The 24,272-nt window shown below is 42.3% G+C and overlaps 1 protein-coding gene across 3 annotated transcripts in view; it reads left to right on the top strand.

Annotated features, from left to right (window-relative positions):
* disc1 (DISC1 scaffold protein) overlaps positions 1 to 24,272 on the top strand; it is a 58,096-nt gene that overhangs the window by 12,791 nt on the left and 21,033 nt on the right. For 2 of the 3 annotated variants that reach the window (XM_044214871.1, XM_044214870.1), the window contains exons 7-11: positions 1,894 to 1,948; positions 3,734 to 3,836; positions 4,012 to 4,200; positions 12,594 to 12,654; positions 20,106 to 20,349. In XM_044214871.1, coding sequence (XP_044070806.1) covers positions 1,894 to 1,948; positions 3,734 to 3,836; positions 4,012 to 4,200; positions 12,594 to 12,654; positions 20,106 to 20,349 — 652 coding nt within the window. Of the gene's footprint in view, positions 1 to 1,893; positions 1,949 to 3,733; positions 3,837 to 4,011; positions 4,201 to 12,593; positions 12,655 to 20,105; positions 20,350 to 21,370; positions 21,407 to 24,272 lie in introns of all 3 variants that reach the window. The other variant, XR_006379940.1, reaches the window with a different exon arrangement.

The following is a 24,272-nucleotide window of genomic DNA, read 5'->3' as shown; positions in this document are numbered from 1 at the left end:
CAACTGGGGAAGGAAATACAGATACGTCTTTTTACATACAAAAAATAGCTAAAATTGCACAGATTTTTTGATGTTTTTGATAGCATCTAGCTCTTGTGCCTATGGAGGCTTAATGCACTTATTGTAAGTTGCTTTGGACAAAAGCTCCTGCCAAATGAATGTGATGTAATGCAATCATTTGTAAGACTTTATGAGGAATGATTTATTTATTTTCAGGTTCAGAGAGGATATATCAAACAGCTACAACTACTTTTTCTTCATTCCTCGCATCCCCTGTGCCCTCAGCCCTCTTCTCTCACACCTGCTTGAACCTGCTTTGGATTTTAATGCGTTTTCTCAGATGCAAATGATTACTTTGCATCATATCCTCTGAAGTTAATAGCTTGTGAGGGAGCACTGTGGAAAGCCTCTCTGTCTTGCCACTCCTTAGAAAGACATGTAAATTGTACTTATCGCCTTCTCGGTAGTGTGACCCACCATCACTGGCATAATTTGATATCTGACATATTCTCACCCCAACTGGAACGCATTTATACCCGCTACTGATTGAAAGTGCAACCTCAGATTGGATATTCAGCTGCACATCTCCGGATGGCGTGCTTTGGGTCATCATGATGATTGTATTTCAGTTCTCTTTCCAAATAACACAGGACATTTCTTTCTCAGAAAGAAGGTTTATTTCCTTATGGGTACTGGATTAAAGAAATCCACACTATCCAAAGCAGCTGCATCCCTTAAAAAAGGGTGCTGTAACATTGAAGAACATTTTACTCTGACTCACCCTGAACATCAGCTTGAATAACTTGAAAAGGGCATACTGATTTTTGTGAAATGAGACGATTGGGACTATCTCAAGGTGACTGTGATGTGCATAATGGATTTCATGCTCCTTTTGTCCATCTACTAATTGATTTATATCTCACAAATAATGTGACCTTAATGGTTTGTCCTGTATGCATGTTTACACACGTACATGCACAGTAATAACATTAGTGATATGACGTTTACCCTTGATATGTGAAATATTCATGTAGACAGGTAAATCAATGAAGACACACAAATTAATCTGTATTTTCTGTTTTTGTTATCACGGAAGTTGCTTTACAGGTTGCCATTATTGTAAGAACAATAAAAATTTCAGCCAACTAAATACTGTATGTCACAGGTCAATTTGAAATGATAGATTTTAAGCTTTTCCCAGATTTTTATTCACTTGATTTCAAGATGTAAATGACAAAATCATCTTAAAGAGCTTTTGGAAACCGTAGTATCCCAGTTCCTTAAATTACATTTTGGATTTAGAAATTAAAAGTGACCGGCAAGATTACTACCTTAAAGTAGGCATCTAAACTGGAACAGTTACTGGAGATTGAACACGACTCCTTAGTGCTTGGCACCTGTAGCTTTACTACAGACTGGAACTGGTGAATGGTGAAGTTGATTAAAGGAATAGTTCTACATTTTGGGAAATAAGCTCATTCACTTTCTTGCTGAGAGTTAGATGAGAAACTCAATATCACTCCCATATGCATCCATTAAATACAAAACAACAGACTGGCAAACCCCCATAAAATCACAAATTGTTGTTTTTATTCTTCGTTTTTTTCTGTACGGATTAAACAAACAAGACATAATGTGTTAATTAGTGAGGTGCTGATAGACGGATTTTGACCTTTGGACAAGAAAGCGAATAAGCGTATTTCCAAAAATATTAAACTATTCCTTTAACTGATTAGTTGATTGTCAGATAATTAATCTGTAACAATTTTGATAATAGCAACCAGATGAGTTGATACTGGACTTTAGATCCTCCCATTGACATCTATTGAAGCCCCCAAAAGAATGACATTCCTTTTAGTATTGCACTGTAACATTTTTATTCCCTTTTTTCAGACTTCAAGAGCAGGAGCAGGCATTGAATCTGTCCATCAAGGAAGCCACTGCTAAAGTAAGCCCCTGTTCCTCTGACCCACTTTTGTCCTAAACAGCTCAGCCTCCCTTCAGCATGCTAACAATGACTGAATGTGTATGAAGTGTTCAAGTGTGTAGTAAGTCAAAATAGAAAGTATGTACTGTGTGCCAGTGTTTAGTATATGCATAATAAATGCCAGTGTCTGTATTCATGTGCTTATTTCTATTTGACAAGGCAGTGAACTCTCCATAGTTGAGTCGAGTCATGTAAGAGACGTTTTGAAAAAATCCTCCGTAAAACAACGCAACACTGTAGAAAATACAACTACCTAATTTTCTGTGTATTTCTGAAGAGAAATAAGCAACTGAATCAGTAAAGTAATTAATTTGCCAACTTTAGTTAGTAATTTATTTGCAGTAGTTTTTATTTAACTTGTCATTTAAGCAGCTATGGCCAGTGGATTTCATAGGTGTATCTGTACTATGTGAAATATCTGTTGAGCTTTGTTGGGTTTTTGATGTGTGTCAGGGGTATATTCCTTCCTGTGTGTGAATGGCTTTGCATGCTTCCCTTTGTGTGTGCTGTGTCTCTGGAGTTCCCTCTTGCTTCTCTGAGGTTTGCTTGTTCCTCTCACTGATCTCTATACATGGATCTATGCAGCTGGAAAAAGCCAGAAGCAGCAGAAATCTGTAAGAAGTGGTGGTTTAAGGATGGAAGGAAAGTGGCACAGCAGGGGACACGGGGCTCAGAAAAGACATCTTAACTGTTACTGTGTCCTTTAGAAACCCATCATCAAATTGGTTGGTTGATTGGTTGCTACTGCAACTGCACCTCAAAGGAATATATAGCACATATCTATTGTGAAGTTGAAATGAAAAGTTTTGTTCCTAAATGAGATATCCCCCATGTGGAAAATGGCACACCTGCTGTGACAAAATGATTGCTGGCATGAAAGTAACTTTCACTTTCTCTATTGACTTTTTCTCAATTGACAAATAGCCTGATGTTCTCAAAATTAAATCACCAATGTCAGAATTTCTACAGTTTGAAAAGCACTCCAGAGCAGTTTCCAGTCCATGTAATGCGTGGAATAAAATTATGCAAGCCTGTTTGAAAAAACTGTTTTTTATATTTCTGTGGGAAGAAAACTCCCTGGAGATGTTTTGCCTCAGAAATACCAACCTATTTGACTGCCTTTTCAAAGTGTTGCACAAAACTGTGTCAGATTCAAGAAGAAAATGCGTCAGAAAATCCGGCTCCACATCCCTTTGAGTGGTGAAAATAGTTCCTCAAAAGAAGGAAGCGCATCATGGGGATTGTATCTGGCTGTAACTGAAAGTGAATACATTGGAAAGAACAGAGGTGTAAAGGGCAGAGTGGGGACAGATGGGGGCCATACAGGCTGTATCTGAAGCCATCAACTCCTCTGAGAATACTGCAGAGCTGAGGTGCTGCATCCCCATCAGGTCCGTGACATTCAGGGCCTTTTTCCTCTTTGACATTCTAATGGCATCTTTTATGGAGATTTCACATTTCCCTGTCTGTCCATGTGAAAGGGGACACACTCTCTTTCTTTCTAAAGGTTATAGACAAGGTAACACATCTGCGTTGATGCTCTGCTGTGTATTCAAAGCAGGGCAAGCACAGAAGGACGGAAATGAATCTGTAAGGTCTTGTAAGAATGAGTGTCAAAAAGAAAATGAAAGCGGAATTGGAAATGAGCTATGCATCCTGTGGGATCCATGTGTCTGCAAAGGTTTTGTTAGTTACCACCCTCCCCCCTCTCTCTCTTCCGCCTCTTCTTCTCCTTCTTTTCCCCAGGTGGTCATGAGTCAGAGGCTGGGCAGCAGCCTGAGGAGGAAAGTCAGCGAGACTGAAACTCAGCTTTTGGCACTGCATGAGGCCAAACTGGCGGCCATCTCAGGTAACTCTCCACTCCACCACACCCCAATGCGGCCCTTCCTACATTTCACGTCCTTTATTTACCTCATTTACTTGAATCACCCACCATTAGCCTCACTTAATTACGCTATTAATGATCGAGGTGCTCATTAATGGGCGGTGTAAGCTTAATGTCCTCCTGTGGTGCACCGGTGCAGGTAATGACTTCAGCAGTGCCAAGGAGCTGAGGGCTGAGATGAAGGCGGTGTACCTGGAGCGGGACCGGCTGGAGGCTCTGGCCAAGAGGCTGCACAGCCTCAGCTCGGGGAGCAGCCAGGAGCTGGCCAAGATGAAGGAGCAGCGGCAGCAGCTCAGGCAGGAGCTGGAGCAGAAGGAGGCCCAGCACGGTGAGTCACTGAGGCCAGTCTACATCAAGGAGAAGGAGAAACAGTGCTGCTGTGGGCCATACAAACTAAAAGCAACAAATCATCCTCATTACTGTAACAAAGACTTTCTAAGGGCACGAAATAATTCTCACTAATGGCTATTCACAGCTTTACAGATGTTTGTAGTACATTTACATAGAATATCTGTCCATTAGGTATGAAGCTACCGCTAGCAGCCAATTAGCTTAGCTTAACATAAAGACTGGAAACATAGGGGAGACAGCTAGCCTGGTGCTGTCCAAAGGCAACAAAATCTGCCTACCGACTCCTCTAAAGCTGAATAATTAACACGTTATATCTTGTTTGTTTAATCAGTCCAAAAACCGATGTGTAAAAAATGACAACTTGTGGTTTTATGGGAGACCTAAATCTCATTCAATTTGTAAAAACATGAGCATTTATGAATGTTTGCTTAGCAGGGATCTGGCAACATAGCAGTGATGTAAACAGAAATGAGTTGTGTGCTGTTGTGTATTTCACCTGCCCACAAACTGCCGATAAAACCTTTCTAGCCATTTATGGGGCAATCAATAACTGATCTTTGCTCCTTTAAACCTACATTAACTGATTTTTTTGGCCACTTGGGGACAGTGGAAACAACCTGTAAACAATAACATATACACCTTTTAGGTTGATATGCCAGTGGCAGTGTTAACAAGCAGTTGTCTGTTTACACATCCAGCAATAACATTATCATTAATTTGAAGTCGTGTTTCTGGCCATATAAGTCCAATATTCACTCTACTTTTAGCTCTGTTTTTGGTCTCCTGAGAGGAACGTTTTAAGCAGCTAAATGCACCACTATGTATATCAGCTAGTAGCTACTGTGCCGTTTGGTGCTGGGCGGGTAGTGTACAGTGGGTTTATCAAAGCTTTTGCTGAAAACAGCTGATGATTGCGATAAGAGTGAATCAGTGAAGTTGCAGGCTGTAAAAACAAAACAATGAGCTGCAAGATGCAGAGTTGTGTAATAAATCTCTGTGGTTTGTTACTACAAGCGACCCCTTTCACATTACGCATACTCATTTGTTCCATTGTTAATATAAAAATATTGATTATAGCAGCTTTAAATAACTATATAAGAAATATGGGTAACACTTTATTTGGATAGTCCGCCTACAGATCGTTTATAGAGTATCTGTAACATTTCAGCTGTTTCGCGTTGTCTGTAGATGTTTAAAAGATTATCTGAGTATATTCATGAACATACCGTAACCAAGATGTTTTTTGTGCCTCAACCTAACCAAACCTAGAAAACGGTTTTATTTGTGAAACAGCTGAATTGTTGAATGTCAACTAATAAGCTGTTGAAATGTTACAAATATTCTATAAACTATCTGTAGGTGGACTAACTAAATAATGTGTATCCAAAATATGAAATTAAATAAATGCACCATTATCTGAAAGAATACTCTCTTATTCCACCTGCCCACTGAGCCAAGAAAACGTGTGTTGTATTTTTCTAAGGTACCTCTCTTTCTTTGAATACACCTTTTAAATATCAATTCAAATGTAAATCATGAGAGCTCTTGAAAGAGAAGTCCTCTCTTGATGTTGCTCCATGCTGGGTGGACATCAATGGACGATGACTTTTCTCCCAAATAAAGGAGAAGTGATCTGCTGTCAGTGGGGACTCGGCATCAAATGAGTTACCATGAGGATTGGCAGTTGTTAAGAGGAGAGGGAAGGGTGGGGAGGGTGTTCAGGGGAAATGAGCTTTAGATTGTGTGAAGTAGCCAATTACCTCCAAGCCAAGCAGTGCAGACATGATGTATCAGCGCTCGCACACTCTCAAACTAGAGGAGATCTCAATGCTGCTTAAAGGAGAGGCTTGCTTTTTGGGGGGAGAAAGGGGAGTTAGATTGGTTTGGCCTCCTGGCAGTGGCAGAGAGATAAATGGATTTTGACGACACCACCTGCAGTGCTACTCTCTCTAGTCCATCAGTCACGGGGAGATTTCTAAAAAAGGTCACTTCACTCTCTGGAGCACTGAGACAGGAGCGCAGAGAGGGAAGAGGAACGGTTAAGTGACGAGGCCAGAGCGGGTAGTGAAAGACCAGAGACTGGCGCTCTGGATCAGGCTCCTGCTACAACACCAAGGCGTGCAATCAGCCATCTAACATACGCTGTTATCTACATCATTAAGGCCTGTGGCTGCAGCGTCGCTATTAGTGTCGACCCATTGTCTTGTCTTGAATGCACCCTCTGCTGTCACTAGGGGGCACCCTTTCATTGTTGCAGTCAGGCTGAGTTGCATCGAGTTGTTATGGGGTATATGGCAATGTATGGACTTGGTATTTTTGTTCATATATAGTCCATGATTTTAGGTTATTTAGAAACCAATTCTTTATATTGGCAAAAGCGATTTCTTCTTTTCCCTTCACCTATGTGCATGAATCTCAGTCACGTACCTGATTTTTGTTGCTGAAATACAGTCCTGAACACCTTGACTTGCTAAACAGCCAGGGATAGCATTAATCTCTCCCCTGACAACCACCAAAGACATGTTCAAGTTCACCTCAGTATCCTAAATACACTGCATGCCTCACACAGAATAATGCAGCTCTCAGGGACACGGAGGCTGGGAAACCAGTGACATGCATGTGCTTGGGCTAAACAAAGGAATCAGGTGAGTCACACGTCACAAATGTGGGAAGAGACGGCAAGTTAATGATTGGTTGCTCAATTACTCAAGTGGGTGCACACAATATGGCAGCAGGCGCAATTTCACAATGTGTTGCTGACACCAAGAAAGGGGCTCATTAAACTGTCATCCTATTTGGTAATAAGGGGCTGGCACACGCTAGCTGGAAACTGATAGCCCACAAACAGCACATTACCATTTCTTTAGCTGGAGGGGATTAGAAATTACAGTCTACTTCAAAGTCAAGATGGCCATCCTTTTGGTTTCTGAGGCATTTCTAGCACATGCTAATGACACTAGTGTCATCTTATGACAAGAAAACCATACGTCTGTTCTTGAAAAGGCCTATTGTCATGGCATGAGCTCTAAAGCAACACATAGTTCAGCTGACACCTCGACAAAATCTATACACATACATTCACTTAAACTACACAGCTTCAGCTTGTTGAGCATCTCCGCCCAGCGTACTTTGTGGTGTGGGGGTTTTTGGCCTGGGAGCCATTACATCCCTAATTGCCATTGGCACGAGTGCTGATGAATACCAAACCCATTATAGCCGGAGGTTTGATTCCCTGCTGAGAGTATAATTTTGTCCCCAAGAGTGTTCTGGAGTGATGCTAAATTTACAAATAAATAATTGAAGAGCTGACTAACATGAGTAAATGACCCCCAGGAGTGAGGACATTCAAATGTGGAGGCAGTGTCAGTGTGTGTTCCCCTTGATTTATCCAAGTATTGTGGGAATGCTTATTTAATACTATTGTTAGAATGCAGGCGGTATAGCAGTCAGTTAATTTGGCTACCTGTATTAAAGACTGTAAGTTGTCTTCTCCACATGGCTCCACTGGAACACATTTAATTCATGTTTTTTTGTCTTTTGCTGGATCTCCACCATCTATTCTTTCTTCATGCAGCTCCCACTCCAGTGTCACCTTTTCCTTGGCAGGATTTGGGAGCCCATCCAGGCCAAACTCAACTGTGCATACCAGTCCAGCAGCTGAAGTGTACATCAAAATACTGACACTCTGTGTTATTAAACAAATGTAATTTCCTCTTAATGCCTATAGTAAAGGTGAGGACATATATGATTTATTCATGACTCTGCCTCTTTCAGGGTGCTTCTGTTGAGAACATGATGGAACGTATGACAGCTCTTCTCCTAAAGAGTGTCTGAATGATTGAGAGCGGTCTAGTGGTTAAGTGGACCTGGGAGAATGTTTCCTGGTTTTTGTCTCTGAAGTTTTGGCACTCTTCATTTTTCCTGTGATTCAGTAGAGGATGTCATTCCATTGTGAATTTGTCAGGAGTTTTATAGCGTCCATACCCATAAGAATTACTGCAGAAACAAAGGGAAGTTGATTGAGGTAACACTACAATAGCTCCTATCAACATCAATCAATTTATTTTCTTTAAATCCATACTACTCAAAAGGAGGTTGAGTTTCATAGTGTTGGTTATATCACCTCTAGCTGCAGTGCAGACAAAGTAAGGCTCCAAAATTTATTTACAGCTGTTTGTTTTTAGCCACGCTAGCAGCATTACTAGGGATGGCAATGTCCGTCTGTCAGTCAACAACTTTGGTCCAGACTGAAATAGCTCAACAACTACTGGATGGATTAACTTTCCATCTAGTGCCATCAGCTGGTAGTTCAATACTTCAGGTTTATGACCAAATATCTGCATACCTTTTCTTCACCCATTAGTGATTAGCAAATGTTAGCATGCTAACACACTAAACTAAAATGGTAAATGTGGTAAACATTATACCTGCTATGCTCATAAATCTAACATTGGAATGTTAGCATTGCCATTGTGTGCATGTTAGCATGCTGACATTAGCATTTAGCTTAAAGCACTGTGTTTAAGTACAGTCTCACAGAGCAGCTAGCATGGCTGTAGACTCTTAGTCTTGTTTAGACAAAACTTTTCTATGGAGGGAGGTGACAATGGAGTTCCCCAAAGAATGCAGAGGAAATAATAAGACGCCAGTTTAATGGAGCAGGAGTGTGAGTAGGTGAGCTGTTGAGAGAGAAGTTGTAGAGCTTTTATGGCTGCACATTTTGGGATAGTTCCTCTTTGTTGGGCCTCTTTGTGCTTGCCAGATTCAAGCAACAGGAAGTGTTTTATTTTGCAGCCCACAGCAAAGTAAGTTTAGAGTCTATGCTAAACAAACTCTGTTTACTGAGTTTGACTTGAGTTATAATGATAGTGAGCATGTCTAACATTTCAGTCAGAGCAATTCAGCACCCAGAACCAGAAATATATATATCCACCCAAGCACAGATTTTGTATACATAACCAATTTTTTGTCAAATGATTCCTTTTGTTGTGCATTCTTGCATAGCCTCACAATATGTTACGCCGTGCCAGCTGCAATCTGTGTACTGCTATGCTTTGTGATCCCACAGCCTTAAACCATCATGGGTTATTGAGTGTCTGTCTGAGATATCAGTCTGTCCCTCTTCCTTCGTTAGCTATGCTGCTGGGCTGCTGTTAAGTTCAGATATATTCATACAGTGTGAGTGTCTGCATATGCTGACTGTGTGTTTGTGTTACCTGCAGTGCTGTTGCTCTCAAACAGCCCGAGCCGAGCTTAAACACATTAATCACAGTCGGTGCCTTCAACTCAATTACAAAGACACGCAATTTCTCTTCTGCCTTATTATGCACAGGCTTTTATAACACACATATCGGTGGTGCTGCGTTAGCACAACGGCTCTAATTTGTTAGAAGGCCTCACAGATGTTGGGTGCTTTTATTGTTACAAGGCAATGAAGAAGTGACTGCATTATTCACTTTCAATTAGAGAGCTGTTTAAATGCTCATAATGCAGCAGCAAATCCAAACACCTTGCCATCGTTAACTTCTGCAGGCTCATTAAAGCTCATAACGTCATCATTGGGAATTGTGCATCACTGTGTGATATGTCTGCTCCATTTGCTTTGTCTGTCTACACTACTGATTGTAATAATCAGATTCATCATTTTTTATCAACTTTATCTATTTAGCTGAAGTAATTATTTCTTCATTAGACTAACGAATGAGTATTTTGACCTATATGAAGCAAATGGCCTCTTTGCAACATCCAGTCACACATTCTCATCATCTTTCAATAGTGTCTCAGTTCTGTTTGTATTATGAATGAATGGCCTGTTCGATTTTGGCCGGGGTCCTTGGCAGCAATCAGTGATGTTTAGCTCCTGCTGAGATCACTGGTGTGACGAGAGGCTGAGCCCATGAATTTTCCAATGCAGGCTCTGTGAACGCCTTTGTGAGGTTCCTTCAGCACCAAATATACTGTCACATGTATCAGGGACTAACAGAGTGGCTCTCTTCTTTATGAGCTTTTTAGTGCCAATTTTATTCGCATGGCCTGCCAATGACAGCAGCCTCCCGCAGACTTACAGGAAGTGGTAATATCACCCAGTGCTCTGGTTCCACTGAAAGCAGGAGGAGGCTCTGCTGCTTGATGTCTTGTCCCATTCTATAAAGAAAAGATTATTTTCATCTGTCACTCCCGAAAAGGCTCACTAGTTTTGCCATCGGTTGGCATGGTGACAGGATGGCACACTGACTCTTCTCTGCGTATAACAGTATCAGCATAGAGAGAAATATTAAGTTAACTGTTAATAAGCTCATGTCGGTATCTCCCATCTTCACCTGCCATTTATATTGACTGTTTCTATTCCTCACAGTATATTATTTCCAAATCTGGCTCTTGCTCTTCTTCGAGCCGTAGCCCACTTTGTCGTCTCGCATCTGTACATGCTCTGTGCCATCCGAAGTCAGGCTTAATGCCCCCCATGTATTATTCAGTGGCTATCTCCTTGCACGCTGCTTAACGGAGCCGGCATGAATGGAAGTTGACAAGGGAAACTCTGTTAGGTAGGATAGGATCTCACATAGCAATTAGAAGGGTGGTAAGTGTCTGGTCCACGTACACCAGATCTGCTCACCAGATATGTGATAGCTACTCCCTCTTCCCCCTGATTGAGCAGATTTGGCCACTTTGAATGAAAACAACTCTTAGGCAAGATCTCTCTTTCTGTGACACACACATGCAACCCCCCAAAATAGCCTGACTATCTCCATCTCATTTTTTCCACAAAGTATGGACAGGAATATGTGTGTGTGTGTGTGTGTGTGTGTGTGTGTGTGTCACACAGCCACTTAGTCTCAGACATTTTCTTTTTCTCCCCGCTGTGCCAGCCCCCAGCTTGTCTCATCCTGGAGCTGATGCTGTCTAATAACCACCATCAAGACAATGATAGAAATTATATTTCAAACTTCAGTGTGATTCAGAACATCCAATTAGGTTACTCTCTCCCTGTGTGAGTTCTAGTCAATGTGAGCAAGCTAAGTGGCATTACATTACAGTAGTTTCCAACCATTTTTGGCATGTTTCCTTAAAATTAAGCAATGTCTTTTTGTGACCCTTCATCATAGGTTTTTAACGTTTTTTGGGGGGGAAATATGTTTATTTGCTTTCTTGCCGAGAGTTAAATGAGAAGTTCGATAACACTCTCATGTCTGTACAGTAAATATGAAGCTACCACCAGCAGCCGGTTAGTTTAGTGTACTATAAATACTGGAAGCGGGGGTGGGGGGTGGTTGGGTTGGGGGGCACAGCTAGTCTGGCTTATCTAGCCAGCACCTCTAAAGCTCACTAACTAACTTGTTTGTTTAATGTGTACAAAAACCGATTTTAACTTTAACCAATTTAGTAAATGCCCTTTCTCAGATTCTTTAATATTAATATGTTTACAGGTCTGGCCAGGTAAAAGTATCCAGTATTTTGCAAGAAAATAGCAATGACTATAGAAATGTCTGAAAAAATACACACAATTTTGTGTGGCAGAGTACATTATGTTTTTTTATTCTATCCTATCCTATCATTTCATGACCTCTGTGGTTTATCTTGTGATGTCTTTGGGGGTCCCAGCCCCAAGGTGGGAACCACTGCACCAGAGTGTGGCAACCTTACTGGTTGTTGAGTTGTACAGATGTTGGGCAGATTTATTTGTGTGTGTGCTTTGTGTGTGTGGGTGTGTTTCAGTGGGGAGGAGGAGGGTTGTATTGAACATTATAGCTTGTGTGCACATATATATGGGGTGCAGTTTGATATAAGTGCATCCTATTGTGTTCAAAGATCTGCTGCTGCGGGGGGCATATTCTCATGTTTTATACATGAGCTCATTAACGGCACTCAGATTGCCCTGCTCTCCATCCTGACTAACGCTCAGCCAGCCTGCGTCTGATTCCTCAGGCACAGCTCACTACTGGCAGAAGGGCACAGGAAGCAACATAAGCTATCCATCCAACTTTATACCCAACAGAAAATCTGGTACGATATGAGGACCTATGCCATGATAAAATCCCCTTCTATCCTCAGGCCGTCTCCAATTTTATCCCTTCTGAGAGCAGTGGGAATGATCGTTCCTCGATTGTGTGTTTGTCTTAAGAGAGAGCCAGCTGGGCCTTTGTACTGAACTGTGCTGTTGCATTTTCTCAGCACAATGCCTTCACCAATTGTGATGACTACTACCTATTCTAACAGAGCCCATGTACAATATAGCTAATGACAAGTCAGTTTTAATGGTATTAGAGCTGTGATTTGTTGCCAGGATACCCCATCATGGCTAATAAAAGTAGTAAATGAAGTACAAGTAACAGGCTGTTGTTCTCTCTCTCTGCTTCTCTCTCCATACAGAAAGCCGGCTGAAAGAGAACACTACCAAGTATATCAAGCTATTGGAGGACAGATTGCACAGGTAAGAGTGTTTTGTGTTGTCTCTCTCTTATTATAAGACTCAATATTCCGGCAACGGTGGGTTGCTTGATGTCTGGGGAGGTTTTTACAGCAGACAGCTGAGCAACCTAGCAACCAAGGTCCCTTTGTTTCCAACACTTTACATTTCTCTTATGTACATTCACAATTTTGTACATTAAAAGTGATAATAGAGTTTTTCCCACTCAGTTTTCCTGCTTAGATGCTCTCAGCATGTCCTCGATTTAACTACGAGAACATGTCTTGTCTGAGTATTTTAATGACGTATACTCTAGTTGCATTGTATCCATTAAATACGAAAGAACACTACCAAGTATATCAAGCTATTGGAGGACATATTGCACAGGTAAGAGTGTTTTGTGCTGTCTCTCTCTTATTATAAGACTCAATATTCCACAAGAGTAAAAAAAAAAACAAGGAGGCATAAAGAGCCTCCAAGGAATTTCCTCTCACCTCTGTTGTCCTCTAACCAGAGCACCGTCTCCCCAATACATCACCTCACCCACCACGTCATGCATTCACACCTTTTTCTCATGCTATTGTCTCCCAGAGCCCCTTTCTCACATTTCACTCCGTATCTCACCTGCACAATTTGTCTTCCTCTTCCCACCTTTTCACATATTTTCTATACCTTTATTTTTTACACCTCTACATCAGCTTAGTTTCCACCTTTTCCCTCCTCTGTGTAAACCATTTTAGACAAAACAATATCTCTTTCTGTCTGTTTCATTGTTTCTATCTGCATCTCAGAGCTCTTTAATCACTGAGGGCAGGTCTGTTGTGTTGCGGGTGGTCGCCCAGCCAGCCTGACAGTTACACAACAGCATTGTGATGTGCTGAGTGGCTGACTTTTCGAGCAGAGGGTGTGGAACCCAGTCAACTGTTGACACCATATGCCTGTTTATGCTTCCTTATGGAGATTAGAGCTACTTAGCTCGTCTCCTCCGCAGACAGGCAGCACCAAGCAGCTGCGTGGCGATCGGTTCTTATTCTGTAGCATTTTGGAACCATTTGTGTTTTACAGATGGATGAATAGAGCTGGTAATGTTTTTGTGTACACCATATGAGCTCTGCTCATATGAGGAAGGTTAGGCCGCCTGGGCTTACTTTGAGCCAGGAAAAGCCTATATTGTCAGAGACACTGTGTGTCTGCTTGAACCATGTCTCTGTGTGTGGTGTGTGAGAGGGGGTAGCTTTCTGTGTTGCATCCTTGGAGAGGCAGGGTCACCTCTTTGGATGGGAACCAGGAGTCAGTCACACAGTGCAGGGCTGTTTATTGTTGAAGGATGGTCAGGCTGGGGCTCTGCGTGGTCAAGGAACAACATGGCTGCGATCTCAGTGCCCAGCAGGGAAGCATGCCTCTGGACCTTTTCTGTCAATAGGGCAGATGGCCGCTTTGTGTTTTGTTTGTTTGATTTTTCAGAGAGAGTGAGAGAGAGAGAGTACCTGTCTGCACCATGTATCTAATGTGAAAAACAACTTGACAACACTAGCTGACTTACTGGAAGAGCCATTTGTCAGGGTATTTTACAAAATGGGTAAAAGCACAGCCTATATATATATATTTGATAAGGCCCCAACAGATGACGTGCTCAGTGAATGTCTCAGGCAATGAGGAACCGAGGTAGAGGTGCTGGAGGAGGGACCATCATGGGAAGACAATCCCCTCAATGGGATGTAACACCGGAACATAACTGAAGTGGCTGATATCAAGAAATCCTACCAATGGCTAGAGCGGGCCGGACTGAAGGACAGCACAGAGGCACTCATCATGGCTGCACAGGAGCAGGCCCTGAGCACCAGAGCAATAGAGGCCCAGATCTACCACACCAGACAAGACCCAAGGTGTAGGCTGTGCAAAGAGGCCCCTGAGACAATCCAGTACATAACTGCAGGGTGTAAGATGCTGGCAGGGAAAGCATACATGGAGCGCCATAACCAAGTGGCTGGCATAGTGTACAGGAACATCTGCAGTGTACGGACTGGAAACCCCGAGGTCAAAGTGGGAAACACCTCCAAAGGTGGTAGAGAATGACCGAGCCAAGATCCTGTGGGACTTCCAGATTCAGACTGACAGAATGGTAATGGCGAACCAGCCTGACATCGTGGTGGTGGACAAACAGCAGAGGAAAGCTGTTGTGGTTGACGTGGCAATACCAAGCGATGGCAACATCAGGAAAAAGGAACATGAGAAACTAGAGAAATACCAAGGGCTCAGAGAAGAGCTGGAGAAGGCCTGGAAGGTGAAGGCGACAGTGGTGCCCGTGGTCATCGGAGCACTCGGGGCAAACTGGAGGAGTGGCTACAGCAGATCCCTGGAAGAACACCAGACATCTCGGTCCAGAAATGTGCAGTACTAGGAACAGCAAAGATACTGCGCGGAACCCTCAAGCTCCCAGGCCTCTGGTAGAGGACCCAAGCTCGAAGGATGAGACCACCCGCGGAGGGTGAAGGAAGTTTATATATATATATACACTTTGTACATAATTTATCTTACCTGTATTATAGCATATTATATTTTGATTCGCTTAGTACTTCTATTCCTTCTATTCTCAAGTGTGCATTGACGTGATAGTGAGCAGCTGTAACGAAAGAGTTTCCCCTCGAGGATCAATAAAGTATTTCTGATTCTGAGATATATATATATATATATTTATAACAATAGCAGAGGACCCAAGCTCGAAGGATGAGACCACCCGCGGAGGGTGAAGGACAAAGTTATATATATATATATATATATATACACACTACAAGAAGGCAGAACTAGACACATACATCAGATGGCAAGCCTCTAAAGGATGCTGCACCTTCAACACAGAAACTTCAAAATAAATGTGCACAACAAAAAGTAACAAACAGCAACAGCAGAGACAAAATACCATCCCAAAAACAAGACTGTAAGACCTAAGTGAACATTAAAATATGCTGCATAAACTGCAAAACACTCTCTTCTATTAAAGTTGTACTCCAGAGATTTCAAATGAAAAAAAATAATGAATCAAAATTGAAGACTTTTAGTTTGTACTATGGGTCAAGATCTAAAAACGCTGGATCCTACAATTCCCATAATGCAACTCAATAGAGTAATTTGTTAGACCCTCCCTGGTAAAAGCCTATGTCTTTCAAATGCCACACCTCCTGTTTATAACACAGACTTTCTGTTAAGAAAGTCTCCAAGCCAGATGAAATCACAAGTACAGCTCTGGCTTCAGATGAGGACCAGCAGCTTCCACCAGCTCCAGTTTGGCACAGTGACACATATTTGGCTTGACTGAATGGGCAGTTGTCCCCACATGCGCATACACACACACACACACTCAGATACACACATGCACCCATCATCCACTGTAAATTTTATCAGTCAGCTCTAATGTACATTACCATTGATGGAGTGCAGTGGTGATGGGAGGTGAGGAGAGGAGGAGGGGGAAGGGGAGGAGAGAGGCAGATTAGTACTAGTGAGATGTCTGGTCTCCGTGGAGACGGATGGTGTTGAAAAAAACCAATTATCTCTTCCTTGCTAAAGACTAGAACAGGATATTAGAGCAGCGCAGATGCTGTAAGTGTGTCACCAGAACAAAAAACATTTTATTCAGATTAGCAGCACAGCACAGTGGTTTAATGCATTATGTAGATGTTCCATTAGGGAATGCTTCTCATATTTTTCCTACATTTATGCATTCTTCTGTTGAGATTTGGATATCATTTGTCATATTTAATGGATACAATTCAACTAGTGTATACATCATTAAAATACTCAGACATGACATGTTTTATTAGTTAAATCGAGGACATGCTGAGAGCATCTAAGCAGGAAAACTGAGTGGAAAAAACTCTATTATCACTTTTAATGTACAAAATTGTGAATGTACATAAGAGAAATTTAAAGTGTTAGAAACCTTGGACCTTGGTTGCTATGTTGCTCAGCTGTCTGCTGTAAAAACCTCCCCAGACATCAAGCCACCCACCGTACAAACAGTTCAGTTCATCCACCATCCATCACACCTCATCCAATAGTCCCCGCCTTGTATTTCACCATATTATTAGCACCTCTCCTCAGCTGGTGTTATTTGAGATGTTGCTGCCTGATTAAGGTGAAATATTACCATCTCCTTTTTTCCTTTCAAATGTGTGAATTCTCATTGTGTGTATCGCTTTTGGGAATCCTAAACATCAGAGACTCTGTCACGTTGACGTGACTATAGGTAAAAGTTGTAATAATTGTATTTTATTCAGGATACTAATTTCTTAAGAAGTTGGTTCTTACTTTACCCAAAATACACTTATAGCCCGATCTTTAGAAAGCCAGAAACTCCACTGTGACTGAAGATAGGAGCTGTTTTTCACAGTCTGTCTGTTATTGGTATTCATGTGTGACACCTGAAGAGGCAGCTGAACATATGGCCTGATGCTGGGTAGAGTTCAGAAATTTGGCCAGACAGAGTGTGAACCCGTTTTGTGCCTTTTCACTCTGGAGAGGTCTAACTGAGCCTACTGGTATCAGCAGGACCAGACCTCTGCTCTTTCATTCAACAGTTATATTTATAATCCTTCCTCCGTAGCAGTCTGTGTGCGTACATAATGCCTTGAGGAGAAAGAGCAGTCCTGTCAGTCAGCAGTCCCACAGGGGGGCTGAGAGACTGTAGAAGGAGTGTGCCTGCCTGTCTCTCCTTCTTATTACTTGGCCATCAGTGGAGCAGCACACCCACACCCTACCACTGTCAGATGGCAGGCCGAGCGGCTGCCACCAATTAACCCCCGGGCCAGGAGTTTATACCGACGGGCACCAGGATGCCACCATCACAAGAATGCTTATGAGCTGACATGTCTGAATTTTCAGTACAAAGAACCCTAATGCCAATGCCAGTTGTTTGTAATGAATTGTGGTTGTCATTGAAGAGAAGCTTTCATGATACATGAGGCTTTGACATTTTTAGGGGAATTTATGATTGTACAGCACTAAATCCCTACAGAGAATGATTTTTTGGTATGTGCGTAAGTTAACACATGTGTGCCCACCCAAATCTCTGTGTGTGTCCCTCTCCACTTCAGAAGACACAAATAACAATGGCATGGCTCACTGGGTGCGTCCCCACTATAGCAGAATTCAGAAGCAGCAGCGTTGAGTAGCGAATTGGTGAGGGCAGGGGGGCTGGGTCGAACTATTTTTCTATTGTCTGTGTGCCAAATGAAGGTTAGAGAATGGCTGAGAGGCGTGCGTTGGCAGGGTACAGAGGTTGGCAGCCTTTTCAGGCAGGAGATGGGCTGGAAAACAAGTGGCATTCAATTTTCAAGGGGCCTCATCACTGAAAGGGAGAGATTAAACAATTTTGTCTGGGTGCATTTTACGTTTGAGTTTGTTTATGTATGATGTAGAATGAGCAATTTCTCAAATCTAACTGCGCAGCAGGGAGGCACTCTCTAGGTAGAAATACTGAATATATTATAGAGGCTTATATGTAAGTATATTTGTCCTTGAGTATGTAATTGTTGTGTTTTTATTATTCTGAGTCAGTCAATGTGAGAATTAGTGTTTGTGACAAAGAACCTCCTCCTGGGTTGGAAATCGGCACATACAGAGAGATTGAGAACATTTCTTCCTTTAAGAAATCTGATGCATCTCATACTGTATGTATAAAACCCACATCATGGTCCCCGCATCCTGTCAGCTTTAGTTTGTTCTCTACACAAGAGATTTTATTTTTTACTTTGAAATATTTGTGCTCTCTAGTGTGGAACGTTTGCATTTTTGTGTGTCTCTTAAACCATATTAAAGTTAGAATTTCTAACAAGATCAATGGATTTGGTTCCTAAAATGTCACCTGGGGCCACAGTTATTTGGGAATGATTTGTGATCTAAAGGTCACTGAAAGAAGAAGGGGAATAAATATGAATATTTTAAAGGTCAGAGGTCTCAAATATAAGTCAGTGGTGGAGTATTTCATTTAAAGGAAATGGAAAACCTTTTTTGGAAAGCAAAAAAGACTTATAATTCAACATCAATACTCTCATCCCTCAGAGCATCTGGTAGTCCACTATGGGGACACTGTATGGGGATACCATAAAGTGTCTGGTGTTACTTTCACACAGTGACCATCTTAACCTAAATAATGGAACAATGAACTGAGAACTCCACTGGTCAGTGACCAGATTGCTCATTTTCTGAATAATATATACAATCAGATGTAGCTGCTTTAATTGTTATCTTCTGTTTTTAAACTGGGAGCTTACAGTTGGGGTGTCACAAGGTCAGGGTGAGGGCGAGTGAAAGAGAACGATTGACTGTAACTCAATGAGTAGATAAACAAAAAGCAATCTTCTAGTCCTCCCCCTGAACTCCTGCTCAGTGACCCCAGCAGAGATGAGCACATCCAGGCTCTCTTTTCTCTCTCTGCTGCAGCTCTTTGAAGAAAAGGGCATTCTACCAGTGGGACATTCACTCTCATTACATTTTGTCAATGGATTTACAATCTTTGAATGATTCATTTCTCCCCTGTCACATCCTTGTCAGTGCTTTATTATAGAGATGCTATTAAAGATGTCCTTTACTGTGCCTGTACAACTACTGTGCTCAGTTATCAAGTGGCAATTCATAGTCATGACATGCATACTGCACCTCAGTGTTTTTTCAGTTATTTTGTAAGTGCTGTTGTATTGATATTAGTGTGATCTTGATGTCTACACTTCTTGTCTACATTCTTTCACAGCATACTATGTAGCATCTTATAACCTTATAAATGTGAATTCAATGTACATTTGTACAAGATGCTTAAGCATTTCTTTTAGTTCAAATATTGAAATTAAATAGTTTGGCATTTGGGGAAATATACTTATTGACTTTCTTCCTGAGATTTAGATGAGAAGCTCTATACCACTCTACATCCAGGCAATTAGCCTAGCTTAGCAAAAACTGCAAGCAGGGGGAAACAGCTGCCTGGTTCTCTCTAAATTTAAAAAATACACCTATCGACAAATTAACATGTTTTATTTGTTGTTTAAGTTGTGCTTACACAAGGGGCTATGCGCTGTTTCCGCCTGCTTAACGTCTAAAGCTAATAATCTCCTGGCTTCAGGTCAATACTTAACGGACAGACATCCTGTGTCCAAATATTTTATAGTATATGATATTTAAGTAACAAAATGTGACTATCTGAAAAATATATAAATATATATTAATATGTCTACTGCTATACAGTATGGTTAGAATATCATATCGTATCATATTTAACTGTACCATTAATTAAATTTATTGTGCAACATTGTACCAAATCACATGACATTGCCTTGTATCCTACAGCATGGTGTTGTTAATGTTGTCATATCGCATATCATATGTTATATCATGTTGTATATCAGATAGTTTATCGTATCATATTGTATCTTGTATTGCATCGCATGGTATGGTGTAACATACTGGTCTGTTCCTCTCTGTAGCTGTGGCTGTCCAGGCTTGGAGCGGATCTGGGAAGCCGACCTGGAAGCATGTCACCTGTTTTTGCGAGGCCTCCAGTTGCGGACTCCCAGCTGCAGTGGAACAGACGTCGAAGACCTCCCCACTGCAGCAGTTTATCTTCCAGCCCAGCTGTGCACCAAAGAAGAAGAAGACTGCGCTATGCTGACTGCATTAGGAGGGCGCTGGTGTCCCGAGGCCAACTTACAGCACTCTGAGTTCACTAAGGTAATGCAGCAATGTCTTGTTAACAACACACAATGTATTATTCATCTAAATTCTTATGGATTCATACCAGAGTACATGACAGATTGATGTGTGCAGAATGAGATTTAGAGTATCTTGAATATAAAAGATTCCCTTTCCTTTGCTGAATACCTCAGCAATGTCTATTAGTATACGCACAACTCATCTTTGCCACTTTTTCAGATTCACTTGCTTTTTCTTTTTTAATATATCACCATGGTATGAAGCGTGACCTCAAATAAAGTGTGCCTGCTCAGTCAGCCTTACCACTTGACTGGAGAGGACATTTTCAGTTCGTACATTCAGCTGTTGTCAGAATATACAAGTCTGTCGACTACAGTTAGATGAGCAGCAGTCTATTAGCACATTCGCTCGAAGGTATTTCTAAACGAGGAAAATGTGGGCGTGAGAGAGGCAACCATTTGGAAATGTTTTGGCTTCCTTGAAGAGTTTCATTCTACAGAGCTCAGATTTAAGAGTCTCTTTCTGCATGATTACATGCGTTTAGTGGGAATGCATGTGTGTGGTGTGTGTTTGCGTGAGCGCTCTGTGCTGGTCTATCCCACAGTGAGTTGAGGTCCACTGCCTCAGGGCACAGTCCAACATTTAACTCATTCTCTCCTCACACTTTCCTCCACCCACGTAGTCTGACAGACTCTACTGAGATAGGAACAAAGCCAACAAAGCCAGCATTAATAAAAAAAAAAATAGCACACTTGCCAGACATGTTTTTGTGAGACTATATTTTGTTAGTGTGGCTTACAGATTGTGATTTAACATACTGTTTTACAACAGTAGTTGTTACTTCAAATTTTCAGTTTACTTATTTCAGTATTAATTCTCCTACTGTTGCACCCTCGTTACCTTCTCTCACAGTCTCATAAATATACACTTTGCATCGATGTCTTCTTTCCCTACCCTGCCTGACCGCATTGTACAAACTGCATGGATCTATTTTCTGCTTTCCCTTTGTTTCTCTCTGCTTTTCTTTCTCCTCCTAAAGCCTGGCCCCTCCTAACATTTCTCCAAGAACTAAAAGGTGAGACAGCCAACCATTTCTCTCTTTTGTCTCTGTCCTGTGCACTCTATTTTCTGTGCCCTCTAAGCTAGAAACACTGGAGCTCAATGTAGCAAAATTATCCCTGAATTCACCCTAGGCTGCAAAAATACATTTTATAAGCTTTAGATTTTAGTGTAAATCTTTGAATATTTCAGAACATCTATTCAGAGCAAAGAAAGAGATTTTCTTTGGAAGTGAGTCACAATTTGCTTTGATTTTGTTTGCACAAAATATAATAAAAATAATGTATGACGTTCATGGACAGAGAAGCAAAAACACATCTGTACTGTAAATGTCCTTTTAACAACATTTAACATTAATGACAACACATTGATGCCCCAACTAACCAGCTAACATGTTTTTCACAAGATATTACAAGGTGATGGTGTAGTCCCTCATTCGTCCAGGAGTGTTCCATCGTAGAAAAGGTTTCGGTCATAGTCATCTGGACACTGTTTTCAGAATCAAGACGTTTCGGCTCCCATCTGGAAGTCATTCTCAGTTGAGAATTCTTGATTCTGAAAACAGTGTCCAGATGACTATGATTCTGACAAAAGCTCAGGCTTTTCTGGGGGAAACAAACACCACAGAAAAATACAAGACATCTTTTACTATTATTCTTATATATCAAAGCACATTCAGTAGACAATTTTTATCCTGCAGCTCAGGCTTGTTCTTGGGGAAACAAACACCACAGTTTGGGGTCACTGCCCGAGTGCTCCGATGAAAATACAAGACATCTTTTACTATTATTCTTATATATCAGCCATTTAATATCTTCCTGCATATATAAAGTAAAGTGAAAGGGACTCACATAGTATAGTGTTATGTTCGGTGGTACATCCCATGTAGGGGTTTGTCCTCCCATGATGGTCCTTCCTCCAGCACGTCTTCCTCTGTTCCCCATTGCCTGAGACATTCACTGAGCACGTCATCTGTTGGGGCCTTATCTTTGATGTACTTGTGGATCTTGGATGTTTCATCCTGGATAGTGGCTCTCACACTCACTAGTCCACGGCCGCCTTCCTTACGGCTAGCGTGACAGTCTCAGGGTGCTGGATTTGGGATGGAACCCTCCATGCATGGTGAGGAGCTTTCGCGCCTTAACGTCTGTGGTCTGTATCTCCTCCTTTGGCCACCTTATTATTCCTGCAGGGTATCTGATCACTGGCAGGGCGTAGCTGTTTATTGCCTGGGCTTTGTTCTTGCCATTGAGCTGACTTCTTAGGACTTGCCTTACTCGTTGAAGGTATTTGGCGTTGCCGTCTTCCTTGTTGCCTCTTCGAGGTTGCCATTTGCCTGTGGTATTCCAAGGTACTTGTAACCATCCTCAATGTCTGCTATTGTTCCTTCTGGGAGTGAGACCCCTTCTGTGTGGACTACCTTCCCTCTCTTTGTCACCATTCGACTGCACTTCTCAAGCCCGAATGACATCCCAATGTCAGAGCTGTAGATCCTGGTGGTGTGGATCAGTGAGTCGATGTCCCGCTCGCTCTTAGCGTATAGCTTGATGTCATCCATGTAGAGGAGGTGACTGATGGTGGCCCGTTCCTGAGTCGGTATCCATAGCCAGTCTTGTTGATTATTTGGCTGAGGGGTTCAGACCTATGCAGAACAGCAGTGGGGACAGAGCATCTCCTTGGTATATGCCACATTTGATGGATACTTGTGCAAGTGGCTTACCATTGGCCTCAAGGGTGGTTTTCCACAGCCTCATCGAGTTCGCAATGAAGTCCCTTAGAGTCCTGTTGATGTTGTACATCTCTAAGCATTCAGTGATCCATGTGTGCGGCATTGAGTCATATGCTTTCTTGTAATCAATCCAGGCAGTGCACAGGTTGGTGTGTCGGGCTCTGCAGTCTTGGGTGACTGTTCTGTCAACCAGGAGTTGGTGTTTGGCTCCTCTGGTTCCTCTGCCAATGCCCTTCTGTGCTTTGCTCATGTATTGATCCATGTGTCCACTTATCTTAGCCGCAATGATGCCTGACATGAGCTTCCATGTTGTGGAGAGGCAGGTTATTGGCCGATAGTTGGATGGGACTGTACCCTTTGCGGGATCCTTCAGGATCAGGATTGTGCGCCTTCGGTAAGCCATTCAGGGTGCGTCCCATCTCTTAGCAGCTGGTTCATTTGTGCTGCTAGGCGCTCGTGGAGTGCAGTGAGCTTCTTTAGCCAGTAGGTGTGGATCCTGTCAGGGCCCGGTGCTGTCCAGTTCTTCATACCTGAGACTCTTTCTTGGATGTCTGCCGCTGTGATGGTGACTGGATTCTGTTCAGGGAGGTTGCTGTGGTCCTTTCTCAGGGCTGCCAGCCACTGTGCATCGCTGTTGTGTGATGCCTCCCTTTCCATATACTTTTCCAGTACTGCCCGTTTCCAGCCTTGGTGGGTCTGCTCTGCTGTTATTACCCTGCCATTGAGCGTACACTTTCGCAGGTTGAGTTGCGAACAGCCGGTTTATTCTTCTGGCTTCATTGTCTCTCGTGTATCTCTTTAGGGCGGCTGGCCAAGGCTTGGAGCCTTTGTTTGGCAGTTTCGAGTGCTTCAGGTATGGGCATCTGGTTGTACTTCTTGGGTACTTGCTTTCTCATTGCACCCCTCTCAGCCTCTGTCAGTTGGCTCACTTCTCTCCGGGCCTCCTTGATTTTTGCCTCCAACCTTCGTTTCCATGGTGGGTATTGTCTCTCATGGCTCCCATGGTTGCTCTTGTAGCCAAGCATCTCTAGGATCACTGCTGCTGAGGCGTATATCAGCTCATTGGTTTCAGTGATGGTTGTGGTAGGGATCGCTCTCAATGCTGCATTCACATCTTCTAGGAGACTTTCTGATGGTACTTCACTTAGCCGTT

The sequence above is a fragment of the Siniperca chuatsi genome, linkage group LG11 (assembly GCF_020085105.1).
Source record: "Siniperca chuatsi isolate FFG_IHB_CAS linkage group LG11, ASM2008510v1, whole genome shotgun sequence".
NCBI classification, from domain to species: Eukaryota; Metazoa; Chordata; class Actinopteri; order Centrarchiformes; family Sinipercidae; genus Siniperca; species Siniperca chuatsi.
Note: the sequence above shows the minus strand (reverse complement) of the source record. Positions and strands in the feature narration are given on the sequence as shown.